General features: G+C 40.3%; 1 protein-coding gene across 3 annotated transcripts in view; it reads right to left on the bottom strand.

The window, feature by feature from the left end:
- Window positions 1–22656, bottom strand: part of Fgf12 (fibroblast growth factor 12) — a 567610-nt gene that overhangs the window by 200065 nt on the left and 344889 nt on the right. For all 3 annotated transcript variants that reach the window (NM_001395084.1, XM_087575301.1, NM_130814.2), the window contains one exon: window positions 15889–15999. In NM_001395084.1, coding sequence (NP_001382013.1) covers window positions 15889–15999 — 111 coding nt within the window. The remainder of the gene's footprint in view (window positions 1–15888; window positions 16000–22656) is intronic.

The raw sequence follows: 22656 nt of genomic DNA, 5'->3' as shown, positions 1-22656 counted from the left end.
GCCTGACAACATAGATTGTGGACTTCCAGCTTGGTGAAAATGAGCAACATGGCGGTCTCTTTTTTTTTTTAACAACAACAACAACACTAGCAAATATGTACACACGTGAGCACTAAGAGAGGGCCTGCCTTTGATATTTTTAATGAGGAGACTACCATATCATGCTCTCCATGATACTCCAGAGATGTTGGGGAAAAAAACCCTGCATAATTAACAAGTCAGTTCAACGTGAGTTTTTTTTCCCCCCTTTAGGATGAAAAATGAAGCACTTCACTATCGATAATGGGAGCAAATGCCTGTCATCACTCTTCCTCAGCAGCCAATTTGTCTTACACAGAAGACGTGTCTCCCAGCCCGTTTGGAGAATTCAATGAACAGCACAGGTTGTCAGTCCACAAGATCAATGGACGAGGTGACGCATCCAAGAATCTTTTCACGCTGTAGAACCTGTACAATTATATCTCCCACAAATCTTTCATTCAACGCTGCAGCCATATTGATATTATTTCCTGTTAGGCTTACTCATTAATGCAGTGTGCACATTCCGGATACAGAGTGGTGGAAAAGACAGGTGTGATCCTTGTTATTGTGGCAGTGAATTTGAAATATTATACTAATATTATGTATTAATTCCATGTGTGTCCTGCGTGTCCATCTTTACAAATGAAGTGTAAAAATAGTTTTCCCAGGAGCATAAAGGCAGTCAACAAATGAGCTGATTTGAAACCTAAATCCTGGGGCTAACACGTGAGACTGTTGTTCTGAAATAAGAGACAAGTTAAACAATTAGAATCCAAGTAGTTATAAAAAAAATAACAAGAAGAGAAGGCCAATGGTAAGCAAAATTGGAAATGTGAAACAGATATTTCTGGGTACCTGAAATACTCCACCTTTGGAAAGTATAAAGCTTCAGCTCTCATGCACAATTGCTCAGAGAAAGTACAAGACACCTTATTTGACCAAACTAAACACTCTAGAACTAGGCTGTGAACCTCATTAACACAAGTTATCATGCAAAAAGAAATGTCTGCCTCACTCTGAAACTATAAGGAGTGACATGGAAATAAATACAAGGTAATAATTTTTTTCTTTAGAGATTGTGGAATTTAAAAGGATTTAAAAACAAAATACTGATTTCTTTCTTTTATTGTTCTCTAACTAAAAGCTTTGTTCTGACTCCTCTCTACCATAAAAGATGATTAGAATGTTTCCAAAACCTTGGGCTCTGCTCCCCTCCACCTGCAATTACCAGTAACTTTCTGTGACTGTTTCTCACAACAGATATGACAACCACCACCACCCAGCCCAAATGTCTGGAACCTGACTCTGCAACTCTTCCACACACTCTCTTCCCAAACTAGCCAACTCATTTTTCTCCAACATGGCAGGAGCTTTCTCCACCAAGTGATTTCCTGCTTCCTTATCTGAAACTCCATTTTTCTAATCTTAGCTTATGTGTCCTGTTCCTATTCTTCAAGATTCAATTTAAAACTAACCTTGGCTGAGTCCATGGCTTTGGGGAAATCTCTGATCTCTAAAACCTCATGATTTGTCTGATCACCCCATAGTACCAGAAGCCTTTTACATCAAGTTTTATTTTTACACGCAAGTCCAAACGCCTCTACTGCTCTGAGAACCGGAAGGAGTTGTGTGTAATTCTTTCATGTAGCCTATAACCTGAAGGCTGTCAGTCCTCAGTTCCAATGGATGGAAATGGGCTGTCCATATGACAGCCATGTTAGCAGTCAATTACTGGAGGGAGGTGTCTGAATCCAGGCAAAATAAAGGTTGTGGGAATGTAATGGCACCTGTTAGGCACACAAGATGACTTGTTCTACAAACCTGTTGTTTCCAGCTTCATAACCTACTTTGAAAATAAAATATTGTAAAAACTCCAGGAAAGACTATGACAATATCTCTGTACTTCAAGCTACTTAAAACTTTTGGAGGAAGGTGTACAATAAAATAATGCAAATTTGGAATGCAAACCTCAAAAGTGAAGTTGCAAAGATAAGCATAGCTCATTGATTCACACACTGCTGTGTATCACAGCATTCTAGGGAGGTTTCGATAGGCGATGCTGTGGTGGTGGTGGTGATGGTTTTAAATTCTGATGCCTATATCAGTTAAATAAAAAAAAATCTGTGATAGAAAAAATCAATACTCTTCAACTCTACACGTGATTCTCTTGTGACGCAACACTGAAAGTCGAGAGTTAGAATATTTATAAAAGGACAGGAGCTATGTTCTTCTGCACTGGAAACACTGGTATTTCCCTGCCCAAATTATTAATCCTCCAGGACCATGAAGTGATAACTCTAACCTCTAAGGGAAGTGTCCCAGATGGCAGCAAAGTTTCAAATTCCACTGTTTTTATCCACTTTCTCCAAACTAAACCATCCGCTTCTAGAGAAAGTACTTGTAAGACCCGAGAAGCTCAGAAAGCCACCTATCTACAAGTTTGTGCCACAAAGTTAGGTAATGAGTAAACAATTGCTGACACTGGGGAGAGAATACTCTTTAGTGGAGATGCCTACAGAGTGATCAAGGAGCCTCTTGGAAACAGCTTTCATGCAGTACTATCCCTCTGGTGTGGGCTCCTTGGTATTTGAGTCATTCATGCTCCCCAACCCCGCAGGAAACCATTGGCCCATGCTGCTGGGCAATATTCACCAGGAAGGAGACCCTGGGGCTACAGTGTCCACTGGATCAAGGACTCGGGAGGTGAGCTCACTGACTCTCAGCCATAAGCCTATTATTTAATATCTAATAGCCATAGGGTAACTATTTAACTTTCCCCCATGCCTCAATGCACTCATATTCCAAACAGGAAGAGTTACAGTTTCTGTCTGTACATGTTTGTCTGAGGTATACATCTGCAAAATTTGTAAAAATTTTCAAACATGTACTAAACACCTAGAAAATGCTCAGTAAACATTAACTACTATAATAGACATATCCCAAATCTATACCCTAAAAAAAATAGGCTCTTGGGGGTTAGAGGGATGCCATACTGGGAAGAGGCACTTGTTGAAGTCAATCCCTGGAACCCTTGTGGTAGAGAGAGAACTGCCAATTAAAGAGAGGTCCTTGCACCTCTACATGTGCTTCCTAGCACATCCATATTCATGTAAACAAATGTAAAAATATCAATTAGATCATGTTTGGCACATAGCCATTTTATTTTTCCGACCCCCCCCATTGAAAATATATAATATGCCCTTTAAATTTCATGGTAATCTGCTCTGAAATCACAAGTCCGCATGAGTATGCACTTACGATTTGTCCCTATTTCCTGACTATGACTAAGTAATATAACTAATCAGTAACAATAAACTCCACTGCCATGAACTAAGTACAGGGCAGATCCACAGTAATTGCCAAGGTACAGAGAGAGGAACCAGCTAATACCCTGAGAGCAGTCAGCAGGTTTCACATAAATAAATACATACACAACTGTGTAAATAAGATATTCAGGTTATCTGGAAGGGAAAGGAGGTGTTACTTAAAGAAACCCTCAAAGGTGCAAATGCAAAAACAAAAGACCAACAGCTTTACCTTTAGTGATGCCATACACTGAAAGGAACTAGGTCAGGGTGGCATTGATATCAAATTTCCACTCATAGTGTGGACTGAGAAAAACGTGTGGTCTATATGTCTAGTTCCACAAGACAGTAAAACCAGTTTGTTAAATAAATAGTACTAAAGAATGCACATATATATATATATATATACACACATATGTATTGCACATATATATGTATTACACACACATATATATGTATACACACACACGTGTGTGTGTGTGTGTGTGTGTGTGTGTGTGTGTGTTCAAAAGGGACTGTTAACCACAGAGATTGAAGTTTAGATTGAAATTTAACTTGAAAAATAAAAAGAGTGAAACACAAAGATTAGAAAGAAGGATATTAAGCACACGGAGCATTGCTGGTTCTAGTGCCCTGATATGGAAGAGAGCTGGTGTGTTGGAGGAACAGTGAGGTCAACTTTAAGAAGACAGAGAACAGTGGGAAGAAGTCCTAAGGCAGGAGTCCTATTAAATCTTACTAGTCAAACTTATGCTTTCTCCTTAGTGCTGTGGGGGAAAATAGTTGAAGAGAACAATGAGTTTGTCTCATATTGACCTCTTGACTAGGTCGCTGACCATGGAAGATGGGTAAGGCAGGAAAGCTTTGATAAGAAGATTAGCTAGGAAAGAACTGGGAAAGTCAAGGACAAGAGCTACCTGCTTTAGCTCCGTGTACTGGTTTAAGGCAGAAGGGAACGTCATCGCCGTTCTTAAACTCAGTACAAAACCTACTGCGCTGCTGTGTCTTACACCTCTGCCTCTTTTGTTTTTACAGTCTTTCAAAGGTTAAGAATAGTCATTGTCAACTTACAGACTTTAAAAGTTTCCATTTTCAATCATGTCTTTCACAAACACATCATTTTACAGAGAAGGGAAGGTTAACGATTCAGCAGAGGAAAAGCCAAGTGATCTGACCCCCGGTTCAAGCTGCCATGTCTTTCAATGGATGGTGCAGAGCAGGTGTAAGCAGTTCTTTACGGTTTGAACTCGGTTATTTAAAAAAGAAAACACCACTGAAGGAAGGCCACAGCTATCCTGGACTTGCAGGTCTTCAGGACTCAAGCGAGAGGAGAGGGGATAAGGAAAAGTAGATGTGTCCTTGGCTGAAATCCGTTCTGTTGAACTGTTTCCACTTGAAGTAAGTCAATGAAAACAAGCACAGGTGCCCCTGAGGTCTGGGAGCTTGGAACACCTTTAGCTGCTTGCTAGAAGAGCAAATAAGAAAGTGGTACTCGAACATGAGAACGCAGATCCAGCTAGCCCTTGAACATAATGAGATCTGTACAGCTACAAATGTATGCACAGGGTTCTTGCCAGCAGCAGAGTGAAGTAAGGTGTTTCTGACCGGGAGCAGCTGCTGAGCATGCGTGGAGGCAGCCTACCACAGCTAGAGTGTAGGGGCTGAGACATTCTGCGGTGATTAGGGTGAGTCATCAGGGGCATTTCGTTACTTAAATGTTGCTCTGACGAAACACCTTGACAAAAGCAATTTAAGGAAGAAACAGCTCTCTCTGATGCCCAACTTAAGGGTCCATCATGACAGGGAACTCAAAGCAGCCAGAGCTTACAGAAGCTGGTCATATCACATGCATAATCAGGAAGTGGTGAGGGCTGAACGCAAGCTACTGCTCAGTTTCCTTCTTCCATTTACAGTCTAAGAGCTCAGCCAGGGGAATGGTGCCACCCACAGTGGATGGGTCATCTTACCTCAATTAACATAATGAAGATAATTCCCCAACTGCATGGCCAGAGGCCCATCTCCTGGATAATTCTAGATCCTTTCAAGTGGATGATACTAAACATCCTACTAGGTAAATGAGATGAATGATTTTCCAAGAAAACAGAATTAGTGTATGAAAACTCAAAAGCATAAAACTATGTAGTATTTTCGTTTTCTTACACTACTAAGTCCTTTGTTATTTCTCAAAATTATGTTTGATTACATATCTGTCTAGAATTGAGCTGGAAGATATGCATTTCTACAAAGTTCCCACATGACAATGATGATCCACATTTTCTGAATTATTAGAGTATTATTCCATACCCTCCTGTGTAGACACTTCAAAGTGTTTCATGTAACAGCAGCCACTATGAAGAATTCTAATTGGGCTAAATAGCCACTATCTATGAGCTGCTTATAATCACCCCCCAAAACAAGCAAACAAAAGAGGCTCTCTAGCCCTAATGACAAGATAACAATAACAGATTGACTTATTAAGAACCACTGTGTTCTTGGGAGATAGTTTGGAGGTTCTAGCAGGGGAGCTACTCATATATCCTTGACCAGTCAGCTTAAGGAGAGACGCACATGGAGCAGTGAATGAAGAAGGGGACACTGCCTAGCCAGTCAGATCAGCCGAATAACCCTGGTGATCAATGCGGTGACAGAAGTCACAGCAAGGGGTTTGCAACCTAATAGGAAGAACAACAATATCCCAAAACTCCCAGAGACTAAACCACCAACCAAAGAGTATACAGGGGCTACTCATGGTTCCAACTGGATATGTAGAAGAGGATGGCCTTATCTGGCCTTACTGGGAAAGGAGTCTCTTGGTCCTGTGAATGCTCTGTGACCCGGAATAGAGGAATGCTAGGCAGCTGAGGCTGGAGTGGGTAGGCGAGTGGGGGAGCACCCTCATAGAGGCAGCGGGAAGGAGGAGGGGATAGGGGACTTCTGGAAGGAAATATGGGAAAAAGGATAACATTTGAAATGTAAATAAATAAAATAACCAATAATTAAAAAAAAAACCACTGTGTTCTAGGTATTGTATAAAACACTTTTCATATGGCATTGAATTGATGTAAAATTCCGGAGATCTAAGTACTAGTATATTCTCATTTCATGAACAGATGAATTAAATACATAGAAAAAGTTAAATAACTGGCCCCAGAGTGCACACAGTCATGTTAAGCCTCAGATCCTGGGTGGAAATTCCAGCCCTATGTCATACAGGGGTCTTTACACACATCTTGACAAGACAAACTGATGACTTTCTGTCTACTTACAGTCTACTTCTCAGAGAAAAGGGAGGGAAGTGATAAAAAAATTACTTAGCATACATTTATTTCTGCACCAAAAGGAAAGAAAAGAGCATCAAGACTTTATGAGATTATTTACCCCTCTCATCTTGTACAAGTGAGCTCCTGTAAATGGGAGAGAGTTTACATGACTAACTCAAGGCCAAATAGCAGTTACCTCATGGAGCTAGGAAAAGACTAAAAGCAACTCAGTCCTCATCAGTTTTTAGAGATCCAATTGGTTAAATAGTTTTTAAAATATTCTAAACCAATGTATCCACCTATTAATAATACACTTATAAACAAGAGCACCATTTCACTGGTTCATGTTTTGCTTTCCTAAACAAATAGTTTCCTTGGGGCAAGAGTTTCCCCATCCAAAAACAAAAATATTCTATCAAGAATAAAGTGACAGACCCAGGTTAAAGGAGCCAGGGGAATATGTAAGGATATACATGAGGGCCTAAACAATTCAAAGGAATATACGGGTCTTGCTCTAGCTTTCCAAAAATACTGTATTGAGGCAATGTCATTCACAACAAAAATATGTATTTTTACAAACACCAGAACTAGCCTCTTAATCTCCAAATCAGATTGCAAAGATTTTTTTTTCCTTTCTAAAAACAACAACAACAACAACAAAAAATAATCCAATGAAATCCGTGAATTTGCGAGCTAAGGGTCACAGCTGATTGTGCTACAAAGAAGAAACAGCCACGGAAGAGCGACAGCCTTGCACGTGCCTCAGCGGCACTAGCGGGATAAAAGCTTGCTTGGGAATACCCGCGAGGATAATGCATCCACTTATTTCTCTTTCGACTTAACCTACAGGTACAATTTCACAAAGAATAAAGACCTAGTCCTCAAATACAGATGGCTTTGGAAAACAAAGTTAGACGTGCCATAGCTTCTCTCTGTCAAGAGCTGCAGCAAATGTGCTCCAGCAGGTGACTGAGGAAGGTCTGGGCCAAAAGGCCCATCATTAGGGAGAGTGAATGTCTTTATGGCTTTGGAGGCATCTGTAACAAGATACATAAGATTCCCTTGACAGTTTTCCCCGGAGCAACCATTTGGTTCATGTTTCTGTTCATAGTTGAGCAGGATGAGCTCCTGCTGGCTTTGGCTATGTCTACACGCTTGTGACTAGCGGTATCAAAACATCATATGCTTGGTATTGTATAGAAAACATAACCATGACTAACATTTTACATTTACAATTAGATTTCTAAAATATCAGATATAGGCCATTCTGAGACATGTTTCTTTACACTAAGATGATCCCAACGAAGTTAAAATTTTATAAGACCTAAAAACTATAATTGATTTTGACTGACAGGGATATGAAATATTAAAAGCAGAATTAAGGAATGCAAGTGAATTATGTGTTAGCTGTAAAAAGGAAAAAAACCTGAAATATGCATTATTAAAACAAACAAAAGAACTGATTTTTCAGTCTAGTAATGAATAGGGGTCATGTGCATGAATGTGAGTGTGTATGCCTGTGAGTGTGTGTATGTGTGTGTGTCTGTGTGTGTGTATGCATCCGTGTGTGTATGCATCTGTTTGTATGCATGTGTATATGAGTTTTTATGCATGTGTATATGCGTGTTTGTGTGAACATGTATGCACATGTGTGTCTTTGTATGCATGTAGGTGAGTATGTATGCATCTATGTATGGGTGCATGTATGTATGAGTTTGTATGCATGTGTCTATGCATGTGTGTGAGTGTGGATGAATGTGTGTATGCATGTGTATGTATGCATGTGTGTGAGTGTGTGTGTTTCTAAGGACTGAACCCAGGGCCTCCAACATGTTAATCAACTGCTTGAAGATCTCCCCCTCCTTCAGCTCTCTTTGATTTTATGTTTGTAAACAGGGTTTCACCGAATTGCCCAGGTCGAGCTTAAACATAGTAGCTCAGACGAGCCTTAGAACTGTGATTCCTCTGCTTCATCAGTCCTAGTTTAGGCCTTTGTTGCTAAGCTTAGCAGGAATGAGTAGGTTAAAAAAATAGGAAAGAAAGAGAACACAACCATGTTTGAAGTAGAATAGGAAAGACAAAAATGTCCAAAGACAAAATGAGCAAAAACATGTACAACACAAATAACAAAAATCATACTTTGTAGATTTAATTCATATAAAATATGAATGATAAATGTCTGTTCCATAGAATAGCATAAAGAGATGTAACACAAGGGTTATATAACACGTAAGGAAGTATTCAACTTAACTCATGACAGAAATTAATGTTCTTATATTTAAAAAGTGGTCACAATTCATAGACACACAGTTTTGGCCGAGGCCTCCTATGTAGCCGCAGTTAGTTATGTAAGGCAGGCCAGCATCACAGATGTGTGCAGATGCTCTTACTTCCCATTTGTATACAGGTTCTGAGGATGAAAACAGATCCTCGGGCTTTCAAAGCTAGTGTTTTACCCACTGAGACAATTCTGTTTCGTTTTGATTGAGACAGGATTTCTCCAGGTAGTCCTGACCGTCCTAGAACTAGCTCTGTAGACCAGGCTGGCTTTGAACTCACAGAAATCTACCTGCCCTTGCCTCCCAAATGCTGGGCTTAAAAGCATGTGCCACCACCACCTGCCAGGGTGAGCCACTTCTTTACCCTACAAATCAGGTATCTAAACCATTCCAATGAAATGTGTAGTAATATGATAAAAAAAATTTGTCAAATACAACGTTCTGAATTTTAAAAGATGATAAGGTAGTGAGGAAAAGCCAGAGAGAACATAGCAAAATAAAATACCAATATTGTGGCCAGTCAGAGGAAGATGGGCCGCAAAGAACATCTCTTGAATGGTGCCAATGCCTTTTCTTCAAGGAATACCAGAAACACATTCATGTGGGGTTTAATGTCTCTAGAGCAAGCACCATGACAGAACTTCAGAGTCTGACCAAGAAGACTGAAGGAAAAACAGACTGGAGTTTGTTTGTGGTAAGTGATTTGGGAAGGGCTGGGAGAACTGGATTTCTCCCAACCTGGATGCTCTAAAGTGGGGGAGGGGGGAGCGAGAGTGACTCTATTGTTATCTTAACAAGTCCTACCTAGAAGGCTTTGCTTGATAAAAACAGCAGCGACTGACCAGAGGGGGAGGGGAGGGGATGGGGGCTTATGGACAGGAAACCGGGAAAGGGAATAACATTTGAAATTAAGTAAAAAAAAATATATATATATATATTTTTTTTTAATTAAAAAAAAAAGAACTGAAAAGTGGCAATTCTCTCATTTCTACCACAACCTTGCTTTCTCCGTGGTCAGCCATGAGTCCTGGGTGAGTTTGGTTTTATCTTCAATGACCTACCCAGGGCCTTTGCATGATTGTACCTGTGGAATGGTTTACATCCCACCTGCAGCCATGCAGCAAGGCTGTCTAGATACAGGGCTAGCCCTGCTGTTCCTGGCACATTTTGGAAGTTCCTCACCTGCAAATGCTCCTCTGCCTTTATAATTTTGCCTCCACACTGGTATTTCCTTCCCACAGTCATGCTGGAAAGAAAGGGCTGAAGGAGATCCCAGAAGCCTTGCTCCAAGACTATTTTGAGTTCTTGCTTCTCCCTGCCACACCGAAAGGCTTTCCATCACCCTCTCCCCTCTCTTCAGGCGGGTAAAGCATGGGCCCCGCTCAGCAGGCTTATAATGACATCAACTTAGCATGCTGCCCACCCCACACTCTGAGGGCTTTTCGTGTGTTTTTCAGCAAAAAACGAGAACAATGCATCTGGTTACAATATCATCATTATTTTCTTTCCAGCATTTTAACCTCTTCATATTCATCTACTATGATGAACAGAACAGAATAAAGGGCTTTTAAATTCTATGTAAAATATTCCTATTAATACCCTCCAAGCTGCAATTGTCTCTCTTTTTTTGTAGCAGTGTTCTAACACAGCCCTTCATTTTCGTTATCATTACATTTGTAGCGATTCTTATCTGCTACTGCAGAAAAAAAAACATTTGCTTTGTACTCAATTATATATAATTAGTCTTTTCTCCATGAACAAAAGAGCAGGTGCCAATCAGTTCTCTGAAGATGCATTGGTAAAGTGGGTTTGGACCTAATGATTTCTGTGAACCAAACAAAACATTTCTGGCAGATGCTAATAGTAACAAGATTTTTTTCAAATAATCAACTGGCTTTACTCCCCACCCACACAGAGTGAAGAAAGAAAAGGCATGTTAACAACTTAAGAGCTTATCTTTTTTATTAATAACTATGAGTGCAATTTAAATATCTCTCAGGTACTATTTAGCCTTAAGCTCCACTTATGAAAAAGATATAAAATTATTATTTCATTTGACATTTCATTTTATTAAAATATATGGAAAGAGGTCAGGAGAAAGTGCATTAGTTGAAAAGGTGAAATCTATATAAACAGTATAACCCAGTAAGAGTACTATAAGGGTGCCTATTTTTCTGGTTTTGATAATTGCTCTGCTGTTACATGAAACTTTGCTATTAGAGAAAGCTCAATGACTCCATAGGTGCTTGCTACACTAATTTTTCTAAAGTCTAAAATTATTTTGAAAAACAAAGGTGGAGCTCAGTGGCTAAAAAAAAAAAATCTGGCTGCTCTTCCAGGAGACATGTATTCTATCTGCAGGACCCAGCTATCTGTAACGCCAGTCCCAGGGATTCACCATCTTCTTCTGGCTTCTGGGGACACAGACATACATGTAGGCAAAGCACTCATACATGTGAAACAATAGAATAAAAATTTAAAGACATACAAGGTATACCTTAGTGGAAGAAGTATTGAGCCGACCACTGGAAAAAACTGTTTACAAAGAGACCATCAACTATCCACCCACCCATCCATCCATCCATCCATCCATCCATCCATCCATCCTTCCGTCCATCTGTCTGTCCATCCAGCCAGCCAGCCAGCCAGCCAGCCAGCCAGCCAGCTATCCACCTACCCAGGCACCCACACATCCATTCATCCACCCACCCAACTGCCCACACATTCATCCACCAATCCATCCATCTACCCAGGTCCCAGTGAATGTCTATTATGCCTAACAGACCAATGTAAATAAATAAAGGAGTAGGCTTTGGTATATGAGACAAAAATAATTAAATAACAACATATATGCCACATAACCATGGAACTTAAGATTAGGAATAAAATGGATGCAGTTTGCATCAGAAATAACCCCCACAGACTCATGTGTTTAAGGCAAGATCCACATCTTAGCGTCATGGAGCACCTTTAATACACACGTGACTTAGATCAAATATAACACCTGTAAAAGCCTATTTATTAACCATAATAAGATTGATAACAGAATGTAAATGACAATGCTCTCACTTTTAAAAAGTTTAAGGCATGTCAAACAACATGAAAAGTGGTTTAAGCATACAGTCAAACAGGCCAAAAGCCTACAGTATGTCAGTGAGCTTTCACATGCTGTTCTGGATGGAGGAGTGGGCTGCACCCTCTCACCCCGGTGAGGGGGAAGAGAACAAATAAGACAGTTGAAGAGTGTGAACAGCCTGTCCTTGAGAACAGCTAGAAGGTGAACCATCTCTACTAGATGGTGAAATTGTTTAATCCCATGATGTAAAAACGTCCTGCAGCGGCTAAGGGAAACTGGAGTTCAGTCTTGGACAATTCATCCATGGAATGAAAAATCAAGAAGCTGCGTTGACTGTCTCAACATCCTGGTTCCTGTGGGACGTTGTGACTCCTGAGTTGATGGTGCTATGCCTACATGTTGCTATTTGTTACTCCCTGTCCTTTTTGGGTTTTATTTTTAATTTTTACTACTGAAAAGTTCATACAGGCACACTATATATGCCTAAACTCATATAGTATATTTCAAACTCCCCTACCACTCCTGCATCTCCATTGTATAAAATATATTCTGCTCAACGTTTTCTTTTTCCCTTTCATTTGGAAGCCCCACCTACAGGGACCCTCTGCTCTGTCAGAAACTTACCCTCCCTAGAACCTTAATTGGTTACCTCTGTGGAGCCTTCCTGGTTGATTTCTGCTTGGTGATTTCCTGCCATTTTGCTACCTATATGTCTGTCTGTCTATCTATTTATCACTTGCTACTTATTCTTTTGTTTTGGCTTGCTATACACCAAATTAGCTTGCTCATTCAAAACCCAATGTATGGCTACAGTAGACCATTTTAAATAAGCGAAGTCAAATTGGGAGACATTATTATGCCCGATAATCAAGGAAAGTGGAATTTATTCTTGAATAAATGGTTGAAGTATATTGAATTTTTAAATTGACTTTTATACTGATATCCAAATAAATTTATAGTAATTTTTAGATTTTGCTCGCCTAAATTGTCTCTTTTTCTGTGCCTTTTGTTATTAGCCATCCCATTCGTTTCCATCTCAAATGATATCTCCCTTCAACATTACATCTCAACAATTCCTCCCATCCCACATCTGCCTTCTCCTCCCTCCCTTTTTCCTTTATAAGGGTGTTCCCCCACCCACCCTGTCCTGCCCCACCACTCCAGCATCACCCTACACTGGGGCACCAAACTTCCACAGGACTAAGGGCCTCCCCTCCAATTGATATCAGACAAGGCTATTCTCTGCTACATATGTATCTGGAGCCATGGCTCCTTCACAGTACGCTCCTTGGTTAGGGGTCTAGTCCCTAGGAACTATATTAATCTATTGAAACGTATGTACCATAGGTCATCTTAACTTAAAAACAATGGTGTGGATTTGTGAGTTTAAACCATTTCTATAAGCATTTGATAGAACATATAATAATCAGTTATCCTCAATGTGAGCAATGCAAATGTATCAGGCATTTTGGTGATACATGTTTTTATTGTAAACCTGAATTATGTGTGTGTACATGTATGTGTGTAAATAGATAGATAGATAGATAGATAGATAGATAGATAGATAGATAGATAGATAGATAGATAGGCAGGCAGGCGGGCAGGTAGATAGATGATAGGCAGGCAGATAGACAGACAGACATGGATTCAGGCATATAATATACCTAGCCTCAGAGTAGATCACTTTCAATTATTTTTCTAGCAACATTGAAGGAGGATCTGCATGACTGCATGCTTGGATCCCACACTCTTTTCTACCCTCTCTCCTCTGGGTGGTAAGTGTTACACAACTGTCTGCCTTCATGCAGCATCCTGTAGATCATGGAGTGGCCATTTGGCTTGCCTAGAAATTGAGTCTTTTTTCATCCACTTGTAAATTTTCCATTTAAGTAATTTTAATTTTTGACACTGTCTTACTTGTATACAATGAATTATCCCTCTACTGTTTTCTCTTCTCTCCAGCCCAATCCTTCTAATCCCCTTTTTCTTCCCAACTAGTCGCCCTCCTACTTCCCTGTTACTCTCGTGTGCCTCTCTGTGGTCACATACGCCGAGTTTACCATAGCCATGGCCCGTGCAGAAGACAGTGTTTTAAGGTCATGCAGAAGACAGTATTTTAAGGTCACCTCTTTTTCCAAAGTGCCCCCAGGGTAGGTGATATAAATGATTCTGTTTTCCATTTTAAGAATGTTCTTTGGGGGCTGGAGAGATGGCTCAGTGGTTAAGAGCACCGACTGCTCTTCCAGAGGTCCTGAGTTCAACTCCCAGCAACCACATGGTGGCTCACAACCATCTGTAATGGGATCTGATGCCCTCTTCTGGTGTGTCTGAAGACAGCGACAGTGTACTCATATACTAAATAAATAAATAAATAAATAATAAAAAAAGAAGAATGTTCTTTGGATGGTGCTGGCATCAGATGCTGCTGCCATTGTCCTCTCTAGTCACCTCTTCTGAAAGGTGATGTCTAGAAGTAGCGCGTAATTAACCTGAGTGTCACAGCTATGCACTTCCCTGCCTCCATTGTCAGTATGGCGCCCCAGTCAGGCATTGCAGTACAGATGTAATAGATGACAGTCAGATTCAGGGGGCATGGGCTCTTATTCTTCTCGCCTGAATTGAAAACTTAAACCACTTAGAAAATTCATTCACAGAAGTACAAATTAACAGTGCAGACCACAATAAAGTAATCAACTCCTTTGCCAAGAACGGAGAGAAAAGTGGGATGAGATGCTTCCTAATGAGTTTCTTTCTTTATTGTAATTCATATTTTGTAGCATACGGTATTAAGTAAACAAAGGAAATTCAAAAGGGGTGGACAGGAACGTCTCCGTGCTTTAAGGATTTCTGAATCTTGCCTCAAATGTTATTGTTAATTTAAGAGTTACAGCACTATAAAATATCTTATTTCCTAAATTACCTATTGAAGTGTGAGAAATTCTCAGTCTGAATCACAAACCATTGGATGGATATTTAATAGGCATACACCACATGTCTCTGATTATTTTCTTTCTCTTTTGAGGAAAAGTCTCATGTGGTCCAGTATTAACAATCAACTCCTGACCTTCCTGCCTTTTCTCTCTAAAGCTCAGTTATACTCATGCACCAGGTCCATTCACTATATGTCTAAGACTACATACCAAGTAATAAACATAGACAAAATTATCAAAACAATATGGCAACCTGCCCAACTTTGGAAATCTAGGGTTTTAGCCTGAGGCACCTCTATGATTGTGGAGAAGCTGGAAATTATGAGAGCTAGTATTCTCACCTCTGAAGCATTTGTTATGTTTCCAAAAATACAAACACAATCTCTTGTGTTTTGATGAACTATATTTGCTTTTGAACTTGTCAACTGCTTAACAGTTATTTTTGGGGAGATTTTAAAATAATATTTAATATTTGTAACTGTTTTTAAAGTCCATATTCGATCTATCAGTCTGTTTTTCTAATATATATATATATGTATGTATGTGTGTGTGTGTGTGTGTGTGTGTGTGTGTGTGTAGCCTATGTGTTCAGTGTTTGCCTGTAGTGTTCAATGTTTGCCTGTAGAAGTAATGTTTTCCACCAAAAACTAGGGCTCTGAGAATTATATCTTGTTTATCCCTTGGGTCTAAGATTTAAATACCACCTTGTATTGGAATATCTGTATTACTTCTATGAGCATTTAATCAACCCAACAAGAGATAGTCCAGTGAGAAAGCATTCTCATCTAATGACTGCTGGACATCTTTCAAGGCTCATACCTTCTCATTGAATGCAGAGCTTCCCTGATAGAGTGCTTTTATTTTATTTTTTCTGTAGTGTATACAAGAGTAAAGCTGCAAGAAGGATAAAGGGGGAAAGCCTAGCTCACTAATCATCAAATAGTCCAAGAAGCAATATGTCAGTGTTGGGTCACGCATTCTATTTGCAGTGTATTGCAAGTAGCTGGCGTTCCTTACTGTAGTCGCTGTTTTCGTCCTTGGTCCCATCAATGGTACCATCTGGATGCATCTGCAGGAAATATCCCTGCTGGCTGAATAACCTTGTCACAATCCCTTTCAGCTGGGGTTCTGCAAGACAAGATGAAATAATTATTTGCTTTTTTTTATTTTGTTTATAAAAGTACATACTTGCAAGTTGTTAAATACATTCTGAAACTAAATACATAAATGCCTGTGTCATAAATATTGAAATCAGCTTTTGGAAAGGGGTCATTTTAGTGTAATAGCTGTGCTTTTCTCCTTCCTAGAGGCAGATCCATGATACTTTGAAACAACACTTCACATGTAAGTAAATATTAAAGCTAATTATAGTAAGAAATGTAGACATGTTAAAAGTGAATTACCATCCCTATTCCACATATGGTATCTTCCTGCAAAATGCCACCCCCAAGTTTATGGTTATATCCAGCATCACTGAAAAGGAAAAAATAGCATCATAACCCTAAGGTGCCTGGTGTCATAATTGGGGCCTTGGAGACTTTCATTTCTACTGGATGCTCAGGCACCTGTCAGAAGCTCTTAGTTTTTGAAAAATTCTGATCAAGTTCAACCAGAAAGATCTACAAGTAAAAGAAAAACTGTGAGGGGATGAGATGTTCAGTTACTAACCCTTTATCACAGATAGGCCAGCCAAACTCACTTTGCCAATACAAAGCAAAACAAAACAAACAAACGAGAACTGCATCATAACCATTTCCTTTAAAAAACACATAAATGGTCCTTGTTTTTTAAGATTTTATACAATTAAACCATGAAAATCCTTTGTCTAGCACATGCATAGTTCTATACACCAGCTAATGTAAATATTTACAGCTTTCCTATTGTGGTGGTCCCTATAGCAATGAGCTGCTTTCTATGGGTTCACCATCTTTACATCTCTAGTGCTGGATGGAAATTATCTTAGGATATTTACAGCTCTAATTATTTCATAAAACATACATATAGTGGATTGGTCTGAGGCTGATTATATTGTAATGCTAAATATTGGCCCCTAAGGCCTGATTTACCCAATAGAGGAAAAGAGTTCACACATAGATCCACATGATGCTATGTGACCTTTTCCCCCAAATTATTTCTGATTGGGGAATAAAGAAGCCTACAACCTATAGGTGCACATTGAGTTAGGCTGGGTTTGGTGTTTCTAGCATTGGGGTCACAGGAGAGGAGAGAAGCCACGATGGGAAATGAATCTTAAAATAATGACCATGTGGGTTGGCTAATTGGAGTTAAGAACAGCCCGATGAAACATGGCAAATCATATAGTTGGGAATTTTGGAGGGAAAATAGACATACTGCAAAGAGGATAAATAATGGTCCTGCTCTAGTGCTGTTTAAAGCTTATTAAAAATTAAAGATCATGTGTGTCTTTTACCTGAGAACTGAATAATTGAAGGCAGAATAGAAGGTCCAGATGGAGGTTAAACATAACCACAATACATAAGAGAAAAAGGAGATTGCTGTCTCTGCGGTATAAACTGAGGCAAATGAAAGAAACCATATAATTGTTTAGAAAAGGATGGTGTCTGTGGAAGGACAACCACCGAACTGATGCCTATCAGCCCCAGACTTTGTGTTTATTCAATCAATGGTAGCTAACGACTGACTCCCCCCCCCCCTTCTGTGAATATACCAGACAAACTGAACACTTCACTGATGTTTAGTTCTAACAGGAGTCCAGTATGTGACTTGATGGTCATAATTGAAAACACAGGGTAATGTGTGTGGTGCCAAGGTGTCCTAAGGAACAAAAGAGATACAAAGAAAATCAGAAATGAGCAACAAGGGGTAAATACAGAACTGAATTTGAACCCGGGCATTCTGGGTAATACCAATCTATCCTCTTGAGTTAAATTAAATGCTTTTAATTTGTAGATCTCAATTTCCTTATCAATACAAGCTGGAAGTTAAAGTGGGCCTTGGGTCCCTTCCATAATTTGCTTCTTGTCATAGTAAAGTGACAGAATTTGTCCTCAATGTTTATTTTATCCTCCATGGATCCACTGAACCCTACATGCGAAGGCTATGTTAGAGAAAAACACAGCTACATAACAAAGGATTGCGCCCATCTGTGATGAGGCTGCATGGCTGGAAAAGGGCTTCTGTTATGGCCAACTCAACTCTAGGTCTGAACGGGTGCATGAGACCCATCTGAGAGCCCAGCTTTCCAGGGGTCTCGAACAAACAATGTATTGTCTGGGTCTCAAGTTTCTGATCCGGATAAAGAAAAGAATTACTCAGACTGTGACCCCAGAGGATGTCAAATGGATAACTCTGTGGCAGTATGAACGAGAGAACCCCATAAGCCTACAAATCCTAATTAACGTGTAAAGTTTCAACTTTGAAAACCAAGGAAGCCACAGGGGTGAAGACGGCACTCTGAGAGTAGACTCCAGGCCTCTTGGGTCTGTTCTGGTGAAATACTGACTGAACTTGGGAAGGTTCACATAAACGGCAGGCTGAGAACAGACAGAAAGAAAATGACAGAAGGAAAGGGACAGTAGTCCCTCGATCCATGTCTTTCTGATAAGCTTAAGGTCACTTTTCCAAGTCTGGGCTTCCTTGGTAATGAGATGCACGGCGGTTTTCTCACTAAAGCCTGCAAATTATTGTTTGTTTTCTTCATGCTCCTCTTTGTGCATCTGCAATTAAACACCGCTTTTGCCATGGTGACGTTATCCCCCTGTTGGGACTCTGGGAGTTCAGGTTGGTAACTCTTTTCAGAATAATGAGCACCAGACCTTTACACCACCTCCCTGTGCCAAGAGCTGGGAGGACTCAGACATGGATCTGAGCTTTAATTACATGATGATCTAGAAACACAAATGTCCTGCACCACAGAGATTTCACAGGAGACCAGCACATCTACTGGGGATGCCCAAAGCCTATCACAGGCCATTGCAGGCTGTGCAGACCACCTGTAAAGCAGTGCCCCATTCTGTTCTCTCAATCCCTACTATCCCTTCTAGGCTCCAACCAAAAGTAGCCCCTTCAGAAAGGGGTCAGTGTAAGTGAGGGACTTGTGTTAGGCAGAAGCTATCTTACTATATTTGACAAAAAAAAATACTAAATACTTAAGTACACATTTCAGCATACAAAGCATCCTGTGCATGTTTATAAACATTCCTTTGTCAGTCTCTGCTCAGAAACCTAAGGGATGGGGGTGGGGGTTGCCTACGCTATCTCTCAGGGAGCACCTAGCCTAATGCATGAAACATACATTGCAGGAATGTCGGTGGGGGGATACTAAATGAAGGAAGCAATGTGCCATGATGATCCCTGAAGCAAGGACTAACTCTGTCTATGATAGGCATATATACCGCTGTCACTTGAGGAATGAATAGGCTGTTCTCCCTAGAGTATTATGTGTTCATGTGTATAGGAATGCATGCACATGCATGTGTACATGTGTTCCTATATATGTGTGTGAGAGAGGGTGGAATGATAGATAGATAGATAGATAGATAGATAGATAGATAGATAGATAGATAGATAGATGACAAACAGATATATGCTAGATAAATAGCTATATAGATGATAGGTAAATAGATGATAGATAGATAGATAGATAGATAGATAGATAGATAGATAGATAGATAGATAGATAGATAGATGACAGGCAGATATATGCTAGATAAATAGCTATATAGATGATAGGTAAATAGATGATAGATAGATAGATAGATAGATAGATAGATAGATAGATAGATAGACAGACAGACAGACAGACAGACAGACATGGGGTAGGCCAAAGGACAACTTCAACCCAGACACCACCTGCCTTCATCTTTTCTTGAAACAGAGACTCTTACAGGCCTGGAAGTGCTAATTAATCTACGCTGGCCAGCAATGAGCTCCAGAAATCCTCCTGTATCCCCCTCTCCAGTGCTAAGGTTTTGAGTGCAGCCTACCAAGCTTAGTGTTCTTTACTTGAACTCTGGGGCTAAGCCATCTCCACAGCCTATGAGTAGACTTTTCATCAGGAAAAAAACAAAATCAAAACAAAACAGAAAAAGAAACCAAAACCAAAACCAAATACAAACAGCGGCATTCCAATCAGAAAACACAGCAGGCCAACTCAGCCGATGATATGGATAGAACATAGACTGTAGGTTCTCAAACGCTGGCATGCAAGTGAGAGTGTTATGGATCGAGAGTACATTCAATGGAATAGTGAGATTTAGGAAGTCATCGAAATAAATTGTATTGAGTTCTTCACAGTTTAAACAACTTTGAGACTGAGAAGTATGTTATTCTATTTTCTTTTCTGTTTTTTCAAGAAGCGGGCGGCTGCATTCTCTAACGGCAGCAGAGGAGTTTGTCTGCTGCCTTTTGTACTCCAGAGTGGAAGCGGCAATACCGCTAGCATTTCACTCAAATCCATTTCCTCCTTTTCCTGGGCACCCAGCTCGACCATATGTCCTAGCCTGCCTCGCAATTAGCTTGGCAGATGAGAGCGTGTCATATGGATGTAAGTGGAAGTGATGTGTGCCATTTCCAGGCCACGGCTTTCAAAGGCAAACATTCTCCGCCACACACACTCTCTCTCTCTCTGGATTAAGATGGCTAAGCCCTAGGGGGATGCTGGAGCAGCGACGGAATGGAAGAAAGTTGGGCTCTGAATAGCCAATAGAGAAAATAAAATAGCTATCGGACACAGCCTGCTTGGACAATGGGGTAAATAACACACAAATTTCCATCGGCTCCATGTGGTGGCTTTCTCCTAATGAGAGCAGTACGGGAAAGAAGGGAGGGGTGATTTTACTGAAGCACCACAAATTCTGCCTCGGCCACGTGATCAAGGATAACACCAGACAGAATGAAGCATGGTGGGAACCTGTACCACTGGTATGATCAGCCGAGATGGCACTTGACCTCTGTGACATTTCATCAGACATGTATAACTTCTAACTGTGAGAGATACACAGGCAGACTGCAGTCAAGGAACGCACCAAACTCTAGACTCAAACCTCTCGAAAGCCTCAAGGTCACCAATGGAAAGAAAACAGAAAATGTAAAAAAAAAAAAAAAAAAAAAAAACTAGACTAGAGAAGAGCAAAAGGGGGCATGACAATAAAATGTAATGTGGTGTCTTCAGAGCTAAAACATTAGTAGGCTTGAAATGAAGGAAGCTAAGGGGCATGGTGGCACACGCTTGGGGTAGCAGAGCTTGGTAGGCTGTGGCAGGAGCAAGTACTAGATGACTCTGCCAAATAGAAAGACACAGAGACAGACAGACAGACGACAGGCAGACAGACGTAAGGAGAAATGGAAGGATGGAAAAGGGAGAAAGATCTGAATAAAGTTTAGATTTTAGTGCATCATAATGCAAAATTAACTCTTCATAGTGACCAATGTCTCAGAAAAATGAAGGACCTTAATAAGGAAAATAGATGTAAATCATGTGGAAACTCTATACCATAACTTTTCTATCAAAAACTATAACAAAAATAGTCAAGTAAGGGGTACATATCTGCAGTCCCAGCACTTTGGAGGGGGAATATAAAGGATGAGGAGTTCAAGGCCAGCCTTATACCAAACTCCAAGTCATCCTGAGCTATGTCAGACTCTGACAAAATAAAAGGGGAAATTCTATTATCAAATACACACAAGGGTTGTCGCAGTTGAAATTAAAGAAAAACGAAACAAGAAATGCCTTCCTCTGAACTCTGTAAGAGGCTGGGTGAGTTCAGCAGTAAAGGGCGGATAGGATCCCACGCATACTAGGTTAGTTTCAAGAGAAAGTTTAAATTCAGGGATAGTCTGAAAATATGACACCAGAGAAAGCTTTCTCGATGTTCCCAATGACTTGGTAAGTAATGCCAAGCAGTAGTGACACAGGAGCATGGTGGAAACTGGAGCAGAGATAGATCCTGGGGACGTGGACATACAGCTTAGGATGAATAGCAGACTGCAGGAAATAGAATGTGTCTTAGCTTTGGGAAGCATGTGACACCCGAGGCTTTCTTCATCACTTCCTGTTTTGTACTTCTTTGAGTAGGGTTTGTATGGCTGTGGCAAGTCTAGATAGCCAGGCTGCTCTCAAACTCAAACAATAAGCCTGTCTCGGTTTCCATAGTGATAAGCTTACAGGTGTGAGTCCCCACAGGCAGGTCTTACATCATTTTCAAGATAAAAGCTAATTAAGCAACAAACAAATTTGAGGCTCAGAGATCGGAAAATGGATTTTCACTAAGGTCACCCAAATGCCGCACAGAGGAGTGACCATAAAAAATTGCATTTTCTATATAAATGCCATCCTTTGCCTTCCAAAGAGCAGGCAGGACATAGTCCTTATCTTAAGCATGCAGTGGGCATGAAGAGCTAGAGGGCAGGAAAGAGAGAAAGAGGTGAGGGGGGAGAGTCTGGAAGGCAGGGCAAGGTCGGCCGATCTTGCTGTGTATTAGTTACTGGAGTCCCAGTTGGTCACTGAGAAGTAAGGGCAAAGGGCACTTGACACAAGAGTAGAGAGCTGTATACATGTTGTTTGGTTTAGTTGGGTTTGGTTTTATAGCTCTAATACGCATCATTCCATCAACTGTATTTGACTTATCGCACTGATCATTTCTGACCGCTTGTAGAGAATAGGTGCTTGCATGTGAGCATCTGAGAATAGGGTAGGGAGGGAAGGATAAAGAGATAAAGAAGAAGAAGTAGAAGAAGAAGGAGGAGGAGGAGGAAAAAACTCTGTGTACTAAGTGCATGCATACTTCAATAGTAAAATTAAAT

The sequence above is a fragment of the Rattus norvegicus genome, chromosome 11 (genome assembly GCF_021556685.1).
Source record: "Rattus norvegicus strain SHRSP/BbbUtx chromosome 11, alternate assembly SHRSP_T2T, whole genome shotgun sequence".
NCBI classification, from domain to species: domain Eukaryota; kingdom Metazoa; phylum Chordata; class Mammalia; order Rodentia; family Muridae; genus Rattus; species Rattus norvegicus.
This window is presented reverse-complemented; position numbering and strand designations above follow the sequence as displayed.